This window comes from Malania oleifera, chromosome 3, assembly GCF_029873635.1.
Source record: "Malania oleifera isolate guangnan ecotype guangnan chromosome 3, ASM2987363v1, whole genome shotgun sequence".
Classification (NCBI taxonomy): Eukaryota; Viridiplantae; Streptophyta; class Magnoliopsida; order Santalales; family Ximeniaceae; genus Malania; species Malania oleifera.
In genome coordinates this window covers 83780710-83805884 of record NC_080419.1, presented here as the reverse complement: position 1 = coordinate 83805884, position 25175 = coordinate 83780710, and the positions used below count along the sequence as shown (strand labels likewise).

General features: G+C 37.0%; 2 protein-coding genes across 2 annotated transcripts; both read right to left on the bottom strand.

The window, feature by feature from the left end:
* Window positions 1–2679: 2679 nt before the first annotated feature.
* Window positions 2680–24916, bottom strand: LOC131152114 (Golgi SNAP receptor complex member 1-1). Its single transcript, XM_058103768.1, has 5 exons — window positions 24629–24916; window positions 23821–24051; window positions 11326–11493; window positions 3327–3440; window positions 2680–2922 (listed from the first exon to the last, which is right to left on the bottom strand). Exons 1-5 carry the CDS (start codon window positions 24665–24667, stop codon window positions 2809–2811), a joined length of 666 nt encoding a protein of 221 aa, XP_057959751.1. The 5' UTR covers window positions 24668–24916; the 3' UTR covers window positions 2680–2808.
* LOC131152113 (uncharacterized) lies at window positions 3585–8526 on the bottom strand. The gene is made up of 2 exons (XM_058103767.1): window positions 4171–8526; window positions 3585–4062 (listed from the first exon to the last, which is right to left on the bottom strand). Exon 1 carries the CDS (start codon window positions 8524–8526, stop codon window positions 7576–7578), a length of 951 nt encoding a protein of 316 aa, XP_057959750.1. The 3' UTR covers window positions 3585–4062; window positions 4171–7575.
* Window positions 24917–25175: the final 259 nt, after the last annotated feature.

Genomic DNA, 25175 nt, shown 5'->3' with positions numbered 1-25175 from the left:
TTGTATTTTTTTTGTTATATAAAGTCCCTGGACAGGTACCTTACTAAGTAATAATACATGAGTAAAGGAATATGATATTTTGGAACATGCTGATAGCAAAGTGTGGTGTGGGGGTCATAGGCAGGCCCCTGTTCTTTAATCAGGTATAATCTTGGAGTTTGCTTCACATCAGTGGGTTGAAGCTTCCTGGCAGCTTTCCTCCTTTCCCTCATTGAACAAGAGTGAGACGATACAACAAAGATTTACACATCTTGTTCAATCATAATTCAAATCAAAACATCCCACTGGTTTGAAAAGATTCATCTGTAATGATGTTCCCTTCAGCCTCACCGCTGTTATATATATCGCCATGTTTCAAGAGCTTTCTTCAATGCCTGATCTATATATAACCTCTTTTCTTTCACTCCCCTGCTTTTTCCTGCCTGTCCCCACTACAAGTTCACTGAGATTCTTTCATTTAAGTTGTATATTCACTTCCTTCTCTTTTGTACATATGTTATCATTTAGATGGATTGCTATCTGGAAAATGGGTGTCATGGGTTATTGTCTTTTCTATAATCATGCTTTGCTTTTAATATGTGGCGTGTAGGTTATTTGATCATGCCTTTAGCAATAATGAGCGACACCTCTATTATAAAATTTATATAAGAAAATTAAAACAAAAGGAGAAAAGGATGTTTCTAAAGAGATGTTCAAGGGTCTTAATCCCATGATGAATGATTGATGTTTTCTAGAGTGACCAGAATGCCCACAGCACTAGACCAATGGCGATTTAGCATACACGATGTTATACTGTCATGGGAATTAGTAAACGCCCCTTCTGATTTGTACATATATTGCATTCACTGAACCAAACCTAGCGTAAATGTTCTGCTAATTAACTTCATGAAATTGAAGCAATAAATAATTTGTAACTTAAATATTAGTTAAGTCGCTAAAATGGGGGCGATAGGGCAAGCACAAATCACTATGCTCAAACTAGCTTAATTTTTTTTAATGGCAATAATCTTAGTGTGGTTGGAGTCTGAGGAAAAAGATGATTTTGTTGATAGTGACAGAAGGACTGAATAATCAAAAGCACTTTGGAATGCAAAAGGCTTTATATTTTGGGTTTAAAAGCACATTTAAGCAGTAGCAGCATAAGGGAAAGTCTTCAGATGAAGACAGCATCTACAATCTTATCAACAATTCAAGCTCTCCAGTGGATCATTCCAAAGACATATTACTATCTTTAAACCATGTACGCATGTGAACTCAAAAACAGACCCAGTTGACAGGCTAGCTTCATCAAATCAAAATCCAAAGTCATTCATACATAGGCTAGATCAGCCTCTGTTTCAACTAAGATACGGGTTTTAACTTTAGTTAGGATTAGGAGAAAAATGTTTGACAGTTTCTACTCTTTTGTTTTGTTTTTTTTCATCAAATTACTATTTAGGTTGCTTTTTTGCTGGTTGTATTTGACTGTTTCTGTTCACTCTTTTAATCTCCTTTTCAATACTTGCATGCGCGCGCACACATATATTACTTACTAATAATGAAGTTCAGCTACTTTAATGCAGTCTATGTTTGGGTAAAAATGATAATACTACTTAGTATTATTATTATTATTATTATTATTGCAATGAATATTATTATTAACAGGAGCCAAAAAATAACTGGCATGCAAATTTTACAATTAAATAGGTTAGTCCACGCGTTGATAAGAGATGAAATTTGATGAATGCCCTACAAAATGGTGGGGATGGCGACAAATGGCCGACAAGTAAAGGGGGCAGCTGATGTGGAGTCCCTTCATAGGTTCTATTCTACGGTGTATTATTAGATTGACAAGATCAAATCTCTCAAAGTTGAAGCCTTTGAGATAAGTATAGAATCTTAGCTTTTATTAATTTCTCAGTATCATATGTCATTTTTGGACAGGTTGTGTAAGCAATGTACTAACCCCACAGAAAAGGACTTGACAGAGTGCGAAAGGGCATACGAGGGCATGCAGTTTGGCATTTTATTTTCATAGGTTTGCGCATTAGAAAACATCCCATATGATTCCATGTTCCCACTGCTTGTCTAATCAACTTGGATCAAATCTCTTTATGAGATCTCCCTGTCTCTTTGAATAAGACCATGTTTGACATATTTACAAAACAGGGGGAACAGCTGACGTCTATTATTACCAGTTAGTCCTCAAGAGGACATCCCAATCCTTCTCCTATGCCCAACAAAACCTCTGCATAAATTTATCCATTCACGTTTCTGGTCATAGACATGGCTAGATTTTGTTATGCATCGTCTGAGTAAAATAATTCCTGCTTTTCTTTTCTTTTCTTTTTCAGGGCTTCATTCACTAGCAACCAAGTGAGCATTGTCAAAAGTCTAGTCACTAAGGAATTTGATTGAAATCAAATGACAAATGTCGAAATATCACTACCGTGGAGTAGGGTACTGTGAGATAAAACAAGGTTAATTATTGGGCGCTCCAGGAGCATGCGTCAACTCTGTTATGGCGTGTTGTCGCATGCACCATCCTGCCATGAGCAATGCTTACTTCATGATAATAAAATAAGATCATAGGCTCATAAATATCTTGTAGATGCCTGCTTTTTACCATGTTGATGAGCCCTGAACTGGCAGGTGCAAAGTTCGTAGTTTCATCCCAGGAATAACCATGGTACATATATATGGAAAACAAAAAGAAGAAGCAAATTTATCAATAATAATGGAGGTACATATCAAAGAATCACAGTATGTACATACAATACACGGGACAGAAGATCACATCAATTCGACTCAACTGGAAAATGACATCTCCTACTTGGATAACCAATAAATCAAAATTAAAAATGTACAGACGGAGGCAACAATGGCAAGGATGAGTGTGTCCATTGACTTTTTCCTCTTTATTGCTGAAAGAATATTGTTCACCTGCATCATTATATTAAGTGGGTATCCATTAAATGGCAAGAACAATCAAAGTGGTATAAGATGATGTTCTTAGGAACAACGAAAACCCTAATGTAGCATCTAAAAACATCATGGAATTAAATCAATCACTTTTGGTTCTATGCAGAATTTGAAATGATTATATTTTCCATAGCATTTCTTTGACAAGCCTCTCCGTCTTGGAGTTTACTTTACCAGTGTTAAAATCAAAGAATGGTAAACCATAAAAGCTTTTTTAGTATACATACTTGGGGAAATTTAGCAACACTCCATCAGGAGACAAGTTGTTTGCATTTCATCTTTTTTTTTTTTTTTGGTATTAAGTGTATCCATCACTAGTCAGATGAATTTGATGGCAGCCAAGTAGAAGAGATTTCTTTTCTTACCGTTGGCAGGCGACTGCTAATATTGCTAAGCTTTGAATCAATTCCTCCAAATGTTGATCGTTGAAATACAAGTGCCCCTAGTGTTGCCTGTGCTTGAGATACAACGGTGTCCATCTGCAAGGCAATCACATGAAAGACAATAGTTGAGGGGAAAAACAAGCAAGAAACAGTGTCATTCTGCAAAATAGAAGTCATGCAAACATGAATTTTTAGAAGAGGGCATTAGCCAAATACGTCCACTGAAGAAAAAAGAAGCTGTTTCCTCAGTCTCTAAATTTCAATTGACTATAAAATTGTCAGTACAAATGACCACTGAATAGAAATCCCCATACAATGAAGAGCCTTTTAGAATCACCATCATGAAAGTAAAACAAGTGGTGACCAGTCATGGAAATTCTTAAAAGATTTTACAGACAAGAAGCTCTTAATAAGTTCTGTTCCACAGCTCAAGTGGTACTACGATCACTCTATAATAAAATATAAAAATAAAATAAAATAAAAAGGGACAGCTTGGTGCACAAAGCTCCTGCATATACCCGCGCGCGCGCCGGGGGGGGGGGGGGGGGGGGGGTGTGTCCAGGGAAGGGATGGACTACGATGGGTCTATAGTACGCAGCCTTACCTTGCGTTTTTGCAAGAGGCTGTTTTCACACCTCGAACCTGTGACCTCTTGATCACCTTATGCATGTCCAAAATGTATCATTATTGGGTGACACCCATCCCCCAGCAGCTCTACCTGCCAAGGAGGTCAAGGCATCAACTATGACATACCATTAAGGAAATAGTGAGACAGGCCATGCAAATATCGTAGGTGAAGGCAGTTCACCCCAAGATACAGACATACCCAGCATTGTGAATTGGAATCAGAACGCTCCATTTGGAGTTTGGTGCTTGTAAAAACGGGTCACAAGGAGTCCACCTAGCCTACAAGGACATGAGAAGATTCCTCCACCACCTCTGGATCGGCATCACCCCAGGCATGCTTGCAGCACCTAATGGCCCTACAAACAGGCTTATGCACACAGACTACTATCATTCTTTGCAGTAATGCATCTACATGAGGTGAATTTCCTGCCTTTGGATGAGAAGCATTGGCAGAGTGAAGGCTGCCTCCACCCAAGACTTGGTAGTCCCCCAAGGTCCTGGGTTCGAGTCATCCCCCATCCAAGGCTATAGCCTCCTTCGTAACTAGGAAAAAAAAATTCCTTCATTTGACCTGGCATTCATCACATCATCTGCAAAATCAGTGTACTGTTACTTTCTTGTAATAAACCTTCTTGAATAGTTTCATACATTAGTGGTTTTTACTTTATAGTTATTTTTCAAAAAAATGCATATTAACTGCAAATTTTTTTTCTTTTTGAGTTCTAACATTTTAAGCAGTAGTTGTTTGCTTGCCAAATCTAACATAAGAGTATAGCCAACTAATGTCTAACTGTTCTCCATAATAAGATAATCCACCCTGTTGTTTCCTCCCTTCGAATTACTCTAATTTTATCAATCTACCTTTGAAAATTGCAAGTTCCTCTAATTAAAAGTTCCATCACCGGACATCCATTTCTTCAACCATGCATGTTAATCTCTCCCCTAATAACTTAATAATCGTCATTCACCCTGATGTGAACCCTCTCTCTCTGGGGCGCCCTTGCAGGGTGGGGGCAAAATATAACAATGAAAGAACAAAAAGGAAAAAAATACATGCAGGTGTGGGTGCACAATATCAGATTACAAACTTTAATCTGCATTTCATTAGGATAAATCTTTCTTCAAGGGAATAAAAGGTTTATACCAACCTTATCGTAACTACTATTCTAGCATGTGGTTTAAAAGGTCCGACATTATTTATTGCACAAACCCTTTGGAAATTGATTTCCTCGAAGAAGACTTTCATCGTATGTTTAGGAGACATAAAAACTAACAAGGTATCAAGAGTAGAGAGCCTTAACTATGGCCACGGATGGGTACCTGTGCAGTGTGCTATGTGACATTGATGTGGGGATTGGAGACACAACAATCCTAAGAAATATAAAACAAACGTGGCAGGGATATGACTTTTAGTAACATATAATAACATGGTTAAATAAATTACCTATCACAAAAAGTTACATTTCTAACATATATACATACATATATGTGGGCACATTTATGAAGCACTGGGTACATGCTTGAGTGTCATGGTCCGACTATTTTCACACCGTTTTGAAAGGGTTGTGCGGCGCTAGCTAAAGTGCTCTTGTTTAACTAGTCAGCCTATCGTTTATATTGTTTACCAACATTCATCCACAAAAACCTTTCATTAGCATTCAATCAAATGGCAACAGAAATAGTAAGCATTCATAAAAGTAGTGGCACGCAAGCAGGAAACATTGAAACTACGCAATTTATTAACACCACCTCTGTTGACAATGTGTTTAGCAAGGGAGGCCAGTAGGCTAAACACGTTGACAATAGCAAGTGAGTTTTACAATGACTGGTGAACACTCATCCTCCCCTAAAGAGGTTTTTATGTAATTATCATCCTAATACTAGGAAACATCAAAGTGACCGAGGAGTCATACAACCTTATTTGGCATATAAATAAACTACTAGTAGAAAATAACCCTACACTAGTATTTACATGATGGAAACCCATCCCAAGTACACGAAACAAGCAATCACAGGCAAACATAATGCTCTGAACAAGCTTAACTCATGACATTCTCCCCCACTTATGCGGTCGACATCCTCGTAGACTTTGGCGATAGGTACACTTCAACTTTGTCCATGAACGATTTCATATCTTCCGCTGAAATCCAGCTGATTTTTTTGTCATCAAGGCATTTCAACTTCACTAGGAACTTCTGCCGCTTCTTCCTTGAGGATATGAACTTTTGAGCTGCAAGGATCTCTTCAACTTCATGTCTGTCAGGTGGCACTTTCTTCAACTCTGCTCTGTTTGACTGACTTCTACTCAAATCGTCGGTGTCGGCATTGAATGGCTTAAGGTAGTGAACATGAAATACATGATGCACTTTCGTTCGGTTGAAGTGTCGCGGTTTTCTTCTCCCCTGATCTGCCCATTTCTTCATCTGCTTAGAAGCTTTTTCCAGAGAGATTCGGGCAAACTTTACATTCTGTCTCCATTCTCTAGTGAAGATGTACGCCGTGGGACTCTTTCCTTTGTACAGTTCGGCCACTGTGTGAGGTAACAGCGGCTGCTGGCCTGTAACAATCTCAAAAGGGCTTTTGTTGGTTGTTGAGCTCCTTTGAGCATTGCCACAGAATGGAGCCACATCAAGTAGTTGCACGCCATTCTTCTGCTTGTCATTGACAAAATGACACAAGTACTCTTCCAATAGCTCTTTGAATCTCTTCATCTGTCCGTCTATCTGTCAGTGGTAACTCGAAGAGATCTCAAGATATGACCTGAATATCCTGAAAAATTCTATCAAGAAGTTGTCAGGGAACATTAAGTCTCGGTCACAAACAATAACTTGGGGAACACCCCAATGTTTCACAACACTCATAAGGAACAATTGTGTCATCTCCTTTGCCGAACAGTACTTCGGTGCTGCCATGAAAGTACCCTAGTTCTTCCGCTCCCCCTTGTCTTGTTGGCAAGTGAAACAAGTTTTGGTATAATCAACCACATCATCCCACAGGTGCAGCCAACAATACCTCCTCAATAGTCCTACCATTGGAGTCATTCTCCGTGAATACCCCTCAACAAACTTTCTACAATATCTAGTAAGGCCAAGAAAGGAACGCAACTCCTTCACTGTCGTGTCGTGAGGATCTTCTGTTCTTGAATCATCCTTACCTTCTCCATACCCCTTTGGATACGATCATGTTCAACCACATGACCAAGGAATTTGTTGCCCCGCTGAGTGAAAAAGAACTTCCCTTTCTTCATATACAGACTGTTTCCCCTCAACTTGTCGCACACCTTCTGTAGATGCTCTTCATGTTTCCTCAAAAACAACACCGATCCCAACGGTGTTTTGGAAGGGCGAACACATCCCGCTTCCAATTTATCAAGTTGTTTCCCCAACTTTACTATCTCTGGAGGCGCCATTCGACATGGCCCTTTAGCAGGTGGTTTCACTCCTGGCAACAACTCGATCTCATGCTCCACAGTCCGTTGTGTAGGCAAATTGTGAGGGAGCTTATCCGGCAATACCTCCTTGTACTCATCCAACACCACTTGGATGGTCGTAGGCTCCAGCTCTTGACCTACTTCTTTGTCTACCACTACCATGGCTATACGTGTCTACTCACCCTGACCCAATCCCTCATTGAGTTGTATGGCTGAAAGAGACTTCCCGTCATCTCCTTTCGTTGCAACAACTTGCACCATGCACGAGTGATCTCCCATCAGACACAGGGAACCAGTCGAAGGCATCAGCACTGCCCTTGTCCCCCTTAGGAACTCCATTCCTAGAATGACTAGAAAGTCATCCAATGGAACCACTGTGAAATTTGCATGACCTTCCCACTGTCCAAGCTTTACAGCCACTTGCTTGGCTACTCCCATAGTAGGCTGGGTTACAGAGTTAACTGCTTTCATGCGTCCTGTATCCTTCTCTAAGGATAAGTTAAGTCTCCATACTTCCAATTGCGAAACAAAAGTATGCGTAGCCCCCGTATCCACCATAGCGCGGGTACTCTTCCCATTTATCCTCAAGTCCACAAACATTAACCCTTTTGCTCGTGTAACTTTCGGTGCTTTTGCCTGCTTTTCCAATGTGCTCACCAGCCGCACCGAAACTACCCTTGGGGCATTATTCTCTTCCTCCTCACTTTCCAACTCTTTTCCCGAAGCGGAAGCTTGTAAGGCATTGAGTAATCCCTTGTGTTGACACTCACTCACTCTATGAGATCCACCACATAAGTAGCACGAAATTTTACTCTTCCCCTTTTCATTGGGTGTGTTGAACCCTTGAGACGACGAAACTTCCTTTAAGGTTGATGATTTAGAGTCGGCTCCCCCACTCTTAGGTTTGCCTTTCTTGAAAGACTTTCCACTGTTTCCCTCTCCGCCATGCCGTTTGGATGAAGCGATATCATCACCAGCATAGTCAGTCAAGCATTCTGCAGTAGCTTGTGCAGTAGACAAGTTTTGAACTCTTTGCCTATGAAGTTCTATCCTTGCCCACGGTTTCATCCCCTCAAGAAAATAGAACAACTTGTCCTTCTTCGACATATCCCGAATATCCAACATTAAAGCAGAAAATTATTTCACATATTCCCTGATTGACCCTGTTTGCTTGAGATCTCTCAACTTTCTCCTTGCATTATACTCTAACATTCTCAGGAAAGAATTTAGCCTTGAGCTCTCTCTACAAGTCTGCCCAACTATCGATTACACATCTTCTATTTTTGATATCTTTGTACTTGGTTCGCCACCACAGTTTGGCGTCACCAACCAAGTACATGGTCGCAGTATCCACCTTTTCCTGTTCTGAAGCCATTCTCACATCGCGAAAGTACTGCTCCACATCAAACAAGAAGTTCTTTAACTCCTTGGCATCTCGAGCACCCCCATACGTCCTAGGTTCTGGTACCTTGGTCTTGCTAACTCTCGGAGTGTTGGAGTTCCCCATAGCAAGAACCATCAGATTCACCTTTGCATCCAAATCAGCCATTCGCGACTGTAAAGTTTCAACTGTATGGCGAAAGCCCTCTGACATGTCGCCCATCAAACCTGCTTGATGTTTTTGTGATCCCATCACTTCATCAACAAGTTCTCTCATTTGGGCCACCTCCGCGGCCACAATGTTGGTTGTTGCCTCAACCTGTGCTTCCAGCACGCTAATCCTATCAGCATTATTTGGTACCATGGTCACTTACCAAAGCTTTCCAAATCTCACAACGAAGGTAACTAAATTCTCGTAGCATCTGAGCCTTGTCTCTGATACCAAGTGTCGTGGTCCGACTATTTTCACACCATTGTGAGAGGGCCGTGCGGCGCTAGCTAAAACACTCTTGTTTAACTAGCCAGCCTATCGTTTACCAACATTCATCTACGAAACACTTTCATTAGCATTCAATCAAATGGCAGCAGAAACAGTAAGCATTCATGAAAGTAGTGGCATGCAAGCAGTAAACATTGAAACTACACAATTCATTAACAACACCTCCGTTGACAATGTGTGTTTAGCGAGGGAGGCAAGTAAGTTAAACACGTTGACAATAACTAGTGAGTTTTACAATGATTAATGAACACTCACCCTCCCCTAAAGAGGTTTTTATGTAATTATCATCCTGACACTAGGAAACATCAAAGTGACTGAGGAGTCATACTGCCTTATTTGGCATACAAATAAACTACTAGCAGAAAATAACCTTACACTAATATTTACATGATGGAAACCCATCCCAAGTACACGAGACAAGCGATCACAGGCAAGCATAATGCCATGAACAAGCTTGGCTTGTGACACTGAGGAATGTGTGACTGACATGAACACAACACAGAGAAGATACCCTTATAGAAGTTTCTGTGCTACGTTATTATGACAATACGACCATAGAAGTGCTGCAGTGAACCTGAAAGTATTAAAAAGAGAATAAAAGTGAATGCAGCCACTGAGAGTCATTATCAAGATGAGCAACCACATCATTTTCCAATCCTCAAATTCCTTTTCATTACAGGCCTCTTGAAATGCCTACATTTCCCACACTTTGTTGGGTCCTATATAAAGGGTGTCCTAAGCCACAAGGCTCCCCCACGTTACGAGGATAGGGGGAGAGTCGTCACAATGTATGCAGCCTTGCTCCTGCTTTTGTGCAGAGGTTGTTTCCTTAGGCTTGAACTTGTGACCAACTGGTCACAAAAGAGAAACCTTACCAATGATCCAAGGCCCAACCTCTTCGTGGGTCCTATATATTATATCCAAGTCCTGAATCTATTCAGTGATCAATTATGTATCAAATTAATCATGCGACAGCTTCAATGTGCTGGATAGACATAGAGACTATTACAGTCATGTAATTAATATAGAGAACGGAATCATAATTTTAATGGTTTGAATGCATTTTGAACCACTTTAGAACATCACTCACATTAATTGGCACTTAAAAAAGTGCAGATGTGTCTAAACTTTTAGCAGTGTACTTTTAGCAGTGTAATATACAAACATATATACCACGCGCACATATATACCAACAGAATAAAAATTTCAGTCAAAATCTAGAACTTGCATTGTGTGTGTGTCTCATTCCCTTTCTTTCCCCCCGTTTCTATTGAAGTTGATAACTAAAAAAGTAATAGTGTACTCCGACTTTCTTGAGATCAAGACATTGCAGGTTGATGGTACCTAAATTGGAAGAATGTAAGCTCACTCTACAGCATCCAGACACGTAAGACAAAACTGATGTTCATTAAGCACCTCAAGATGGAAAGGAAATTTAAGAACTATTAAAAACCAATAGAGTCAGTTATAGTGACCTTTTTAGGTTAATAGAGATGTGGAAAAGGAGTGGAAGGAGGACACCGCGTTACTAGAAAGAAAATTATTGACAGCCTTGTCAGTTATCCAAAAAAAAACCAGCAACAACAAAAGCAAGTCCATAAAAGGTTAAATGACATGTAGATGAAACATGCTGGAGTTACTGATACACCTAATCTTTTATTCAATGCTTAAGCAGTGTAGCATACATATCAAACTTAGCAGCTAGTAAGTCATGGGATAAAATCAGTAATATATTGCATTTTTGAGACATACTAATGTTCAGCCATTAGAAAAAGGAAACAAAGAAGAGGAAGAAACTGACATGGAATCTGAAACCTAAAAATAAAAAGGGCGTCCCCAGGCCATAAGGCTCCCTGCTTCACAAGGGTAAAGGGAGGTCATCACAGTGTAAGCAGCCATACCCCTACTTTTATGTAGAGAGGCTGTTTCCTTGAAGTCAAACCCATGACCAACCGGTCACAAAGGAGCAACCTTACCGTAGATCCAAGGCCCACCCTCAATGGAATCTGAAACCTATGAAAACAAAAAGAAAAACATTTATAAACCTGTCCGGAACTTCTGTGGATAGCTGCATGTTCCCTAAGGAGAACTTGCCCAGCTGAATCAGCACCACCCTCTAAATCTACTCTTGCCCTGTCAAACTCCCTGAAATTCTCAAGCAGTGAAGCATGCTCTTTCTTAGCTCTAAGACTTGAGCGAAGGCGATAAAACTCCTGCAATCCAACATGTTTAACAATGTGTAAGAACGCAACAGCAGAAATGTTCTCGATCAATCAACATGGGATTCAAAAGTATCATCACTTTCTCGTTCCATAGAGTTTCATACTCCTAATCAAAAATTAAAACCTATAATTTTAATTTCTCTAGTACAAGAGCAAGGAACTGAGAATATCATCACCAAGCATCATTCCTAACGCCCATATGTATGCAATTTTCCTGGATAAATAGCACATGTCCAACCAGTTACTCTTTTCTTTGGAAAAAAAAAATAAAGAAAGAAATAAACATGATTTGAAGGTTAACATGCATGTCTTAAACCTTCAATTTCAAATAGTTATACACCATAGAATAAAAGTTCAATATCCAACTATATTTGCGATGGAGAACAAAACATTTCTTTAGGAGAAAATAATTTCCTTCTACATATAAGGGTTCACATTCATAAAGGCTAAATCAAGATATAGGTATTAGCTATATTATACTACCTCAGTTAGTTAACCCAGATTTGCTTGAGCTTCTAACATGTGCTCAAATTGGATGAATATAAAAATCTAATACTCTGTTAAACACAGCAATTTCTAATTGTCATTAAAGAAACTGAGATATACAGTCCATTCTCAAAACTTAACAGAATGAGTGACGAAGGGAAACGACCTTTTCAGAGAAAAACCTCACTCTTCACTTCCTTGGTGCCCTGCTCTTCCCTTAAGAGTTGCTTTGCCATCTATCATTTTAAGGGAATGCACCAACCATCTAATCATTCTCTAAAATGCAACAAACAATAAATAAAAAAAAAGGGCAGCCCGGTGCACAAAGCTCCCGCGTATGCGGGGTCCGGGGAAGGGGCGGACCACAATGGATTTATAGTTCGCAACCTTACTTTGCATTTTTGCAAGAGGCTGTTTCCATGCCTCAAACACGTGACCTCCAGGTCACACGGCGACAACCTTACCGTTGCACCTAAGCTCCCCTTCCAACAAACAATAATAAAATTAAAAAATATGTAACATGACCCACCAGCATTCACAGACAAACAGGCAGCTATTCTATACCAAAATTACCAAATCGCTAACCATGCTCACAATGCAAAATTGGGCCTAGACATGAGGCAAAAAGGTACAAGCATGAGCCAAACAAGACATGTCACATGCACTTTAAAAATATATAGAGAACTCTAAATTTGTAAACAAAATATCACTTATATAAATGGTACAGATGAAACCTACTGCTTTAGGCAATAGCAAGGCAAAATCAATTGTCAGTACGTAATTATCACCATATGGAATTATGTTCTTGAATTAGAATTTTATTATATGTTTTATTGACTTGAAATTAAAATTTATTGATTGACTTAGCTAGATTTCATGGTATAGTATTTCAAAAAATTTTGGTGGAATCAGCTATTATTGGTTTAATCAAGTTCAAACTTGTCCATGTTTGAGAATGTATATATTTGGTTGAGGTTTGAAGCAGGCCTAAGAACTATATTTTGACAAATGCTCTGTGTACTTTAATTTTTAATCATAGTCGAAGAAATCCTTTTTTTTTATAATAAAAGAAATTATATTAGATTGAGAAAGAGAAGTTAAAACCTAAGGGGACAAGAAGTCCACCTGAAAAAATAAAAAAAGAAACAAAACAAAAAATAATAATTTTAAAAATATTAAAAATGAAAAAAAAAATCCTTTTTTTAAGACCTGGATTTAAAGGGATATCCTCAAACTTGAATTTGGGAAACCAAATTTATCCAAAAAATTTTCTAAAATTGTTCTTAATAGGGAGTGAGAAATTTACTCACATTTTGACTGAATTCAGATAAGGAATATTTCCTTGTTTACATGTAAAATCTTAATTAAATGAAAAGAAAGAGTAAAATGCAATTACAGCAATGATTTTACTTGTAACTAGGTTGTTGATTACTTGATTGTACCCTTGCAGGTCAGAATTGGAATGCAGGATGCCTATTCCAGCGTTGTAAAGTGCACCTAGCATCTAGCTATGCTTAAGGCACATTTTTTAAGTCTAAACCACAGTTGTTAGAATCCCACTATTCGAATTCGATTCATACAATTTATATCAATTCCACATCAAATTGATTCAGATCTTACTAGTGAATCTAAAAACAACTGAATCATCGTTGAATCAATCGATTCACCTCATGAATCTAATGAATCGATCTGAATCTATTGATTCACACAATTCTAGATCTATCATATCCTGACAGACCCGCCTAGTTTAAAACCCCAAAAACAGCATTCCATTCTTCTTCTTCTTCTTTTTGTTGCTTCTATTTTGCGTGACTAGCGTCCATTCCTTGTCTACCTTAGTTTTGTGCTAAAAAAGGGGAGAAAATAGAACTTAAGGTCTTATGTTGCCTTCAAAAAACTATTCTTCCCTCTTGGAGGAGTGCAGTGTTCTACCATTCAAAAGAAGAAGCAGAACACTCATCGGCTACGGTGAAACTCATGTTTCTTTGTAGCGTTGTACTGTTAAGATTCAAAAGTTGTTTTCTTTAGTAGCTTACTCAATTATTATGGTTTTTTAAATTAATTATTTTCCTTCTTAATTTGAGAAAGAATAAGCATGAAATATTATTATTATTTTTTAATAGAGCAATCAGATTTGTCTAAAAAAGACAAGAGAAGAAAAAATTTAAATCATAATTTAAAAAAAAAAAAAAACAAAACAAAACAAAAACAAAACTTAAAGTTAAAAATAGAAAATAACTAATCACTCAGCAAATTAATCAATGAAACACCCCCAATAATCCCAAAAACTAAAGCCCAAATAGAAGCAAGATGAACCAATCTATCCCAAAACAAGTAGGGCATTACTATCCAATTTATTTTTTTTTTTTTTTAAAAAGAAAAAAGAAAACCAAGAATGTTGTCGCAATCCTTTCCATTCTTATTTTTTCCAAAAAATCCCAAAATTTTTCATCATCAAAAAATAAAATAATTATAAGAATCACCTAACAATGAAGAAACAAAAGCATTCACAGTTTGAGGATACACCCATACATCTCCAGAAAAAGTATACTTGATTGAAGTTAGTGCAGTCTTTTTGGGTGTTCATACTTTTAATGCTGGAAGGTGTTTAACCTAGAATAATTGATAATGTTTTTGCTCACATCCCAGAATTTAAGGGAAGGCACACATTGATAATATTAACAAGAAATGATGAGTTTCAGCCCCCTTTTTGGGAGCACTTTATAAAAATGTGTTTATAGCACTTATCACTTAAAATAAGCACTTTTACATAAAAAGTGGCATTTGGCTTATATACTACAACACTTATTGCAAAAAACACTTTTCCAAAAATCTCTTTTTTGTGAACTTTTTAAGTGAATTTTGAGAAGCAGTCTAAGATAGCTTTTTGGCCACCTATAAGTGGCACTATTCATGGGCGAGGTCAATTTTGTAAATATAAGAAAATTTAGTGACTATTTTATAATTTTAAAAATATATTAGAAGATAATCATAAGCTATTTTAGTATGTATTATAATATATTAATTATTAATGAAAGATAATTCAATTATGGAATGAAAAAGCAAAACCATCTAATAATTTGAAATAATATTAAAAATTAAAAAATAATAATTTAATTATTGATTTTTTTAATATAAATTAATATTATAATCATATGTTATAAATATAAATTAAGAACAAGATTATTGTTAATCAAAAAATAATATTATATTGTTTTTAATTAATACAAATATTTAAATATTAATTAAAAATAACAGTTAATGTAATAATTAATTAAATTGTTAATTAAAAATTAACCATATATTATTTTACTATGCATTATAGCCTACTAATTATTAATACAATATAATTAAATTCTGGAATGAATAAAAAGAACCATCTATAAATTTTAGTTAACATTAAATAAATTAAAATTTTTAATTTAGTTATTAATACTAATTTTTAACATAACTTAATGTGATAATCATATGTTATAAATACACAACATTAATAATAAGATTATTTTTAATTAATAAATAAGAATATTATATTATTTTAGTAAATAGAAAATATTTAAATTTTAAATAGAAAAATAAAATTATTATCATTTAAATTTAGTTATGAAAATATTATTATTTTTATTTAAAATATATTTAAAAATAACTATATACTGTTTTACCATGTATTAGGGTATCCGAGTTATTATAATTCAATTCTAGATTGAACAAAAACTATTTATTAATTTAAATTAACATTAAATAAATTAAAATTTTGAATTTAATTAATAATATTTTTATCATAACTTAATATGATAGTAATATGTTATAAATAAACATTAATAACAAGATTATTGCTAATTAAAAATAATCTTATATTATTTTTTTTAATAAAAAATATTCAAATTTTAATCATAAATAATTAAAATAACTATTAATGAAATTTTTTATTTAAAAATACTAATATCTATAATCTAAAATATGTTTAAAAATAATCATATAGTACCCTATAATAACAGTAAGTATCAAATTACCACTTACTTAAACACAACCAAATACCACTTATAACTTTCAGCACTTTCCTAATTCAACACTTATTAAATTCAATACTTTTTTTTAAAAGCAGTTCTGCATAAGTGGTTCCAAACGAACCCTTAGTGGGTTGAAGGAAGATGGGCCTATTTCAGTCTAGACTTGGTGGGTGTGATAAGATTCAGGGGACCAAATCTTCAAGGCAGCCAGAGGAGCTATAAATTTGAAACTTTCGTCAAATGGAAGGGTTTTGTTAAAATTTGATATATGGAAGGGATTTGTTAAAACTTGATATACATTGTGGGCCCACAACCTAATAACTTAAGTTTTTAGGTAAAGTGGCAATCTAACATGGTAAGAGCCGGATACCAGGAGGTCCTGGGTTCTAGTCTCTTTGCCCACATTTATTGTGTGATGTTTAAAAAAATTATTTATTCCATTAATGAGTTATTTATTGTGTGTTCATGTCTCCAAGTGCTGTTTGGCTGCACATGCGGGGGAGTTTTAAAGATTGATATTTGTTGGCCCACAACTTAATAACTTAAGCTTTTAGTTGAAGTGGCAATCTAACCGGGTCAATTTCTGTGTTTGGAGAAATTTAAAGATAAAGGATGGCCTCAGTCAGTTAATTTCCCAAAGATAGTGGAAGCTTCAAGATAGTAGTTGTTCCATCAAGTTTTCAAGGGCATAGCGATCAACAGACTCGACATCCGTAGAGTTAGGATTGCATTGTGTTGCTTGTGGTTTAGTAAACATTAGGAAAAGGTTAACAAAGGGAGGGTGAGTGCCTTTTACAGAGGCTATTTCCAGGTGTCTCGTGTACTGACATGCTCAGGAATCCTCTGGCAAAGGAGTCAAGTGGCACCAAGAAGAATCCTCAGGTGGAACTGTATGGATTCAAAGTATTTTTCTTCCAGGAACTGTTTATTCTGGTATGCAATTTAAATTACAAACATATTGTGGCTACTAAAGCTGGGTAATGGTCCTGATAAGAAGCATCCATGTTGAGAACAAAGAGCAAATTAATCCCAATGAGGCAGAATTAATCTTGTCTGGTCTCAGGCAAGTCTAATGAGATGGGTTGAGACAAGCCAGATTTTGAAGTTATTAACATATGCAAGGCCCATCAGGAACCAGAGGGGACTGGTGTTATTGCTGAAGGGCAGAGGGCAGATCTCACTATCCAGTCTGATTCAAAGCTTCAACAGCAGGGAGTTCAGTCACCCCTAAAGGAAGCTAATGGCAAGGAACAAGTGAAGCAACTCAACAACGATATGCAAGAAACAAGTTTTCCTGTTAGCACTATCTTCTATCTTGTCTGCTCTAAGGAAGTGTTTGTCTGGGGAGAACTCGAGAGAAGAGAAAAGGAAACTAATAGGAGAGAAGAGAAGAGAAAAGAAGAGAAGGGAACTAATTTCCATCCTGTATGTGTTCATCAGGAGAGAAATCTGAACAAATCTATTTTTTTCTTATTTGCTTCAACTAATGGAGAGGAGAAAAAAAAAAAAAACCAAAAAGAAACTGTATATAGGAATTTACAATTTTTCTCTTATAATAAAACTGCAGAATTATAAGGCAGTGACAATATATAAAATGATTTTTTTACAACACAACAACAAAACCAAGCCTTTTTTATATTAGGAAAAAAAAAAAAACCTTGTATGCGCATTGATATTTTACTCCATGATCACAATATTTTCATTGGTCATATTTAGAAATAGTAAAACTATGTACAAAAAATAAAATAACATGCATAACATCTATTATTTTAGGAACTCTATATTTTGTTAAGAGCCATAATTTTCTTTCCCTTCTCCTTTTTTTTTTTTTTTTTTTTCATCTCCATTTCTCTTCTTTCCTCTTTATGTGAGTAAAACATGAAAAGTGGAGAGAGACTATTTCTTTCCTCCTGCTCTCCACTCCTCCCCAACCAAATGCACTCACAATCCTCTAATGATTTCGAGAGAGATGGAAATTCATATCTTGATTCAGAAGATGAAATGGGAAGTATGTGTGAATCTGAAAAAAAGAATTGTTGTTAGATATGACAGAAAGTGAATTTGAAAGGGAGGATAATCTGCCTGCAAAACCAATATGTGAATTCAAATACGATTGAAGAAAACAAATTGACTTGGAAGACGTTTCATGGTTCGAAGCGCAGGAACGTGGGGAAGGTATTCCTAAGAAGCTTTCTGTAGAAGCACAGGGTAGTGTTCATCATTTGAAGGACACTAACTTTCAGATAAAAGAGTTGACTGAGGACAGATTTTTGGGCATCATTTCTGTTCTTGAGCATAGTCTCAATGAAAATCCAGTGTTTCCCCCTTTTTTTTTTTTTTTTTTTTTTTTGGGGTAAGGGAGGGGGAGTTGTAAAAGAACCTCCATTGCACATAATGGCGTATGCTAAAGGGAGGATTCTATTGAGGGCGATGTCATTGCTACTAGTCCTTTTTGGGAATTTGGGGGGGGCGCGGGGGAGGGGGGGGGTGGTTGTGTGATGAGAGAGACAATAGAGACCCACAAAAACTCCTCGACAATGGAGGGGGGTGTTCATTGGAATATTGTTTTATTTTGGACTGGCCCTTGCCTTATTTAGGGGTTTTGCCATCAGGTGGTAATCCTTGGTCGGTGGGTTTTGGGATCCATTGGTGCCGAAGCATTTGGATGCATGGAAAGGAACATTATTTTCTCTAGGAAGCTGCATAACTCTTATTCAGTCTTGTCTAACTAGTCTCCCTCTTATAAATTGTCTAATTTTAGGATTCCAGTGGGGGTAGCCAGTAACCTTGAGAAAATCACGAGAAATCTCCTTTTATTAGGGGTTACAAAGAAGAGGGATCACTTGGTTAGTTGGAGATTCTGCGTAGGTCTAGGCTGGATGGGGGTTTGGGACTTGGAAAGTTGGTGTCTGAAAACAATGCTAATATGGCTAAATGGTTATGGCAGGTTCACTTAGAGAAATCCTCTCTTCAGCATAGAGCAATTATAAGTAATCTTGGCTTGCATGTAGATAGGTGGGATGCTAAATTGGGAACTAGATGCTCTTTAGAAAGTCCATGGAAGTGTATTTCTTAGATTTACTCCCTTTCCTCATACTAATTTTGTTCTCGGTAATGGTTCTCAAATTCATTTTTGGGAAGATACCTGGGTGGGTAAGACTGCATTGTCCATATTTTTTCTCATATTTATTGCTTGACTTCAGGGCATAATGATGTTATTTCCTCATTTTTTTTATTTCTGAGGGTCATATGTCTTCTTGGGATTTTCAATTTCACACAACTCCAAATGATAGGCAAAGGACCAATCTTCAGAGGTTTATTCTTGAAAATTTTTCTTTCATCTTTAGAATAGAACTCATATCTCCTTCCCACTCCACAAGTATTTGGGAGGCCCAAGTTCCTCTAAAAATGAAGGTTTTTATCTGGTTAGTTGTTCTTAATAGAGTTACACCAACAATCTATTGCAGAGGAAGAGACCTTCAAAAGCAGTTCTCCTGATTTGTGTTCATTATGTTTTGGTAGTTCAAAAACAGCTTCTCATCTGTTTTTGCACTGTGCCTTTGCTTGGAATATTTGGAATAAATATTTCGATATATCGAAAGAGAACTGGGTTTTGTCGAGGATTTGTTGGTTATTTCATTTTCTGGTTTTGGTAGAAGCACTAACCCAGGTGCTTTGTGGAGATGTGTGCAGTTTTTGCATTGTTATGGGGATTATGGCTGGAATGAAGTGCGCTTATATTTACAGGGGAAAAAGTTTGAGTTCCTCCTTGTTATGGATAAGATTGCTTATTTAGCCTTGCTCTGGTGTGCTAATGCTGGCTGCTTTGAAGGAGCGAAGTTCTCTGCTATCCAATGGGATTGGCTATCTCTGTTAATTTGGTGGTTATTATCCCACTGCTTTTTTCTTTTTGTCTTTTCCTTTGGTTCAGCAGGCTTCGTATTCTCCTTCCAAATGAGGCCTCTTGAGTCCTAACAACTTCCTGACTGACTGGGTGATCCCTCTTACATTCACCTATACTAAACCATAAAAAATTTCTCATCATCCCCTCCAACCTCTCTGCAACACCAACAGGAATTCTAAAGAGAGACAAAAATAAATGTGCACTCATGAAAGACAAACATTAATATGTGTAATTGGACCACAAAGGAAATACAATCTCTCTTTCAACCTCCAATCTTTTATTACATCCTCTACCATCACATCCCAAAAGGAGACAGATCAAGCCAAGAGAAATCCAAAAAACCTACTCAAGAATATAACACTCCAGCCTCTCGCTTCTGTATTAATCCCTACCACTCTTAGCCATATTAATCCTTAAGCACAGAATTCTCTCAAAAAATTCATTTACACAAACACTTTTCAAAGTTTCACAAGATCATCATCCTCCACATAAAAAAATGGGGTTATCTACAAATTGGAGATTGGTCTTCCACATCACCTCTATCAAGACAGAACACTTTAATAACACCAAGTTATCGAGCTTATAAAAGCATCCTCCTAAACATAGAAATCATCACTACAAACAAGAAAGGAGACAAAGGATCTCCGTCAAAGCCCAAAAACGAGCAAAACCAAATGATCACAGACAAGTTTGTAGGAGAGAAGCAAATCTCAATACAATTCCAACAAGCCATCCTAAAAATCATTCTTTCTCAACACTGTGCCCAAATCCTAAGACACCCAACCATAAGCTTTCTCAAATAAAATTCAAAAACAACACCCTTATTTCCTCTTATCCTGGCATCATGCCCACCTCATTAGCAGCCAACGGGCATTCAAAGTCAACCTATCCTATATGAAAGTATTGTAACTCCAAAAACCTCTTGAAACCTCCTAATCAGCACTCTAGTCAAAACTTAAAAAAAAAAAATTAATAACCAAATAATTGGCCTACAGGATTGATTGTTTTTAGGAATAAGAGCAATTAAGTATAATTCGCACTCCTTTCAAACCAACCTACTACATGGAACTCATGAACAAAACTCAAAATATCTTCCTTGCATCTCCCAAATGTTTTTGAAAAAGGCATTAATGACACACCATTGGGGCATGTATCCTTCTCTCTCTCCATCCCAACACAGTTGCCTTGACCTCCTCAACTGCAAACAGTCACCCAAACCAATGCTCTTTTTTCTCTTCAATAGTACTCCAATCAAGCCCTTCAATTATCAGCCTAACTTTAACTTCCTTACAACTCCGTAAAAACTATCAATCTCCTCATCTATTTTCCAATGACTAACTCTTTCTCTTTTCCTGCTCACCATCCTATAAAAAAATCAAGAGAAAATCATTAGCTTATCCATTTCAAGCTAGATTCTTATCTCCAATTAACATTCCCCCTCAAGAGAACCTCCTCCAAAGAATCACTCAAATGAACTCTTCTAGCCCTATGCTTACAATCCAAAAACCAACACTCCGATCTATCAATGCTTTCTACCTCTAATTAAATACCATCTTTCGTCATTTTTTTATTACCAAAAGTCTCTATATTTGAAAGTTTTAGCTTATCTTTCAGAGCCTATAACTTTTCCATGAACTTAAATGCTTCATCGCCTGGAATTTAACACTCTTTCCAGCAATTCCTGACACTAGCCCAAAAAATGATGTGTTAGCTACCTGCTCTCAAACCAAAATGTAGGGCCCACTCATGTGTGTTTGGTTTAGCATCTTGAAATGCTTTTGGAGGTTACAATTAGAATTTTAGTAGTTCAAGTGTTTGGCAATACTTAGTAGTTAGGCAAATGCTAAATTGCAATTTAAGTACTTTGTAATAGTTTAACTTTTGCAGTTGCTGGTTCACCAAAAGCTAATAAAATCTTATAATGTTGAAAAAATTCAAATTGCAGCTTTTCCAACCACAACCTATAAAAGAAAAAGGAACACAAATTGCAAGTTCCAATCTGCAACCACCAATCACAGGAACAGCCAATTGCAACGGTAATAACAAATAGGCCTTTAGTAGCATTAAGAGTTCAACAGCACCAGACAATGACAAAAAATAGGCCTAGGCAAAACATCCTGAACAACAATTGGGAACATATTCTCCCATTCATTGGTCAATTAAAACCTGTCAATATTAGTGGCTGCCTACGTATCTCCTGATGTAACCTAAGTTTGACTGTTAGAATAAAGAATGTCCCCAGGACCACATTCTCAGACCAATAAATAAAATTAAGAAACTCCTCCTGCTAGTGGAAATACGAGCACCCCCTCCCCCCAGTGGCCCTCTCCCCTCACAAAGTGCTGAAAAAAAAAATCAATGGATTTTCTAATCATTTTGAGATCTTTCCCTGACACCATTTGTTCTTGACAATAGCCACTACAAACTTGCATCAATTGATTCCAAAATTGGTTTGAGGGGCTGAGAAACTGAATTAACCATCCTATTTTGTTCTTCATCAACCAAAGGAAAAATATTGCTTCTAACTATTATTGTTTTCTTTTGAGTCTGCCTGGTTTTCTTAAGCTATTAACTATCCTGTTTTGTTCTCCATCAACCAGAGGGAAAATATTGCTTATTGTTTTCTTTTGAGTATGCCTGGTTTCCTTAATCTACATTAGGGCCTTATGTTGCCACCCTCAAATTAGACTGCTAGAAAATTGGAGCTGACACTCTGACAGTAACTTGTCTAGAAGGAATCATACACAAATCTATGAGTTAGTAATAAAGTTTTTCCGATTAGGATGGGCTTGGGTTTGTGATAAAACTTTTCTCTATAAATCATGAGATTAGGAGTGTAGGGCTTTGTCGTCTTCAAAGTTCAAACGTGGTTGTGGAAAGGGGTGTCATTAAACTTGGCTCGGCCCAACCAATTGGACCAAAAACCTAGTGATCTGGATCTAAAGAGCTGGGTTTTATGTTAAATTAGAAACACATAAAACTTCGTAAAATTGGTCAATATTGGCGAGTTTTGATGAACCTAGGTGACTTGGCCAAGTTAGATGCTTTGCATGTTATTTATTACTAACTGTTTTTAACTTTTTGTGATTTAAGATTTACTCCTTAAAAAAAAAAAAAACTTTTCCTATTTAGTTTTTCTTGAAAAAAAAAAATATAAATTGAGAGTTGTGGAAGTTTTGTGAAAGTCAGAACCAATCAAAGGAGATTCGTCAATCCACATTTCCACATTAGCCCTAGCCGAAGGCATCCCCATTTTCTCTTGCCCAAGGAAAAGAGCGGAAGAGAAAAAGTGGAGTGAAACTTGATCCTGATTTTTAATGCGTGAGTTGGAATGTGATTCTGAATTTTTACTGACTGTAGAGCACATAATTTTATTTATAATTTTCCTTTTCCTTCAAAAATATTTTCAACTAGGTTTTTATTGACCCACTGATCTGATCGTTGACCACTAGTTGGACCACTAAACCTCAAGATCCACTGCCTCCACCAGGTCAATGCTGAGGCCAGATTTAATAATATTGGTGGAAAGGCAGCATTGAGGTATATTCTTGTTCATTTACTGGTCCAATTCAGTTGGAAGATAATGCAATTGACCAGCTCAAATCAGGCCATATGGCTGTAAAAGGGTAAGGCTCTATGGTTAAACAGTGACCAAGGCCTAGCAGGTTTATTACACTAGAACAGATCCAAGTTTGTCATACAATCAGGCTCCAAAGCAAATTCTCCTTTCAAAATCATTATTTGTTCCTGAAAAGGTGAACAGAGCACCCATTTTACTGCTTGATTTTCATTATTTACTGTAATCTTAAGTTAGTGCTATAGTAGTTTTTTTGTTTGTTCTTTAGGGTATGAGCGAAAACAAAATAAGGCCATCATTTAAGACTTTAATAATGCTTATTCAAAGAGTAAAATCCAGCATACCTGTGTGAGATCATGAAGTATCTCTTGATGACGAGTCAATGTATGAGAAAAAATCTCCGGTCCCCCTGATGATACCCAAGCCTGCATATGTGAATTTACCTGCTGCAGCTGTTTCAGTAATTGATCTATTCCAGATTCAAGATCACTCTCTTTAACATCATCAGCTCTTGCCGAAACAAGCCTACGATACAAATGCATCTGCTCATCCAACTGAGCTTCGAGTTTCCTGGCCTGTGCGCATAATATTAAAAGCAGAGAAAAGGGTTACAGAAATACGATTCTTACAGCTGTATGAAGAGAAAAAAAAAAATTAGTAGAGCATCCCAACGGGCAATTCAATTATCTGAATCAGTGTCACCTGTGGTTTCCAATTTTTCAATTAATATCTCTTTTTTTATTATTATTCATTGGTTGGATAAGGATCTGCTCTAATTCTTGCATACCAAGAGCCGAGTTTTATAAAATTTTATGAAATGGTAATTTAAGGCCGCTATTCAGCTCTGTTGGGCTGCCCCACCCGAAATTCATCCAAGAAATCACAGAATTCTGAAACTGTAATATTGGCAGTTCAAATCGCAATCATAAATTAACACCCAGATTCTAATTGCTGAATTTCAATGGCGAAAATGTAAACAATAAATTCAACGAGTACAGGATCACACATCCTTCAATAATTTCACAACTTCGATTAGCCCCAAATCCAACTTCACGAAACATTACCAAATAAATTACAAACTCCGTAATGAAAACAGATAAAATTTATCGCCTAAGAAAGAGTGAGATAGATGGGCAGAGGCGGGGAAAGAACCTGATTGCGCAGGGAATCCCACGACCTGGGCGGATCCATGACTGCTCGATTAATCGATCTCCCTTCGTCTGTCTGCCGGATCGGAGATTTCTTCTATCAGTTGCTGGGTCCGCCAGAGAGCCTTCAAGCGGACGAAAGGTCCAATGATGTCTCTCCACCCTCGAACCTCGATGGGGGTCACCGTATTAGGGAAATAGAGGAACGTCACCCACCGGCCGGGCTCCACCGGGCCGTACAGCAAATCTTCAATCGATCCGGCCCAACCAGCCAACCCGTCCATGCCTTAAGGCATCGACCGAAGTGTGTGGGTCAGACCGGATCAAAGAATCAAATCAATAATCCAACGGTAATATTTAGTGTATAACAATAATATTATTGTTACAGTTAATGTCACAAATATTTAAGAAGAGATCTCATGGCCATTTTCATTTCTTGGATTCATATTACGCTAAACAGAATACAATTAACTCAAATAGTTGTACCAAGTATTGTCAATCAACCTAATTTCTTGATTTAGACATTTTTTCACTCAAGTTTGATGCATATT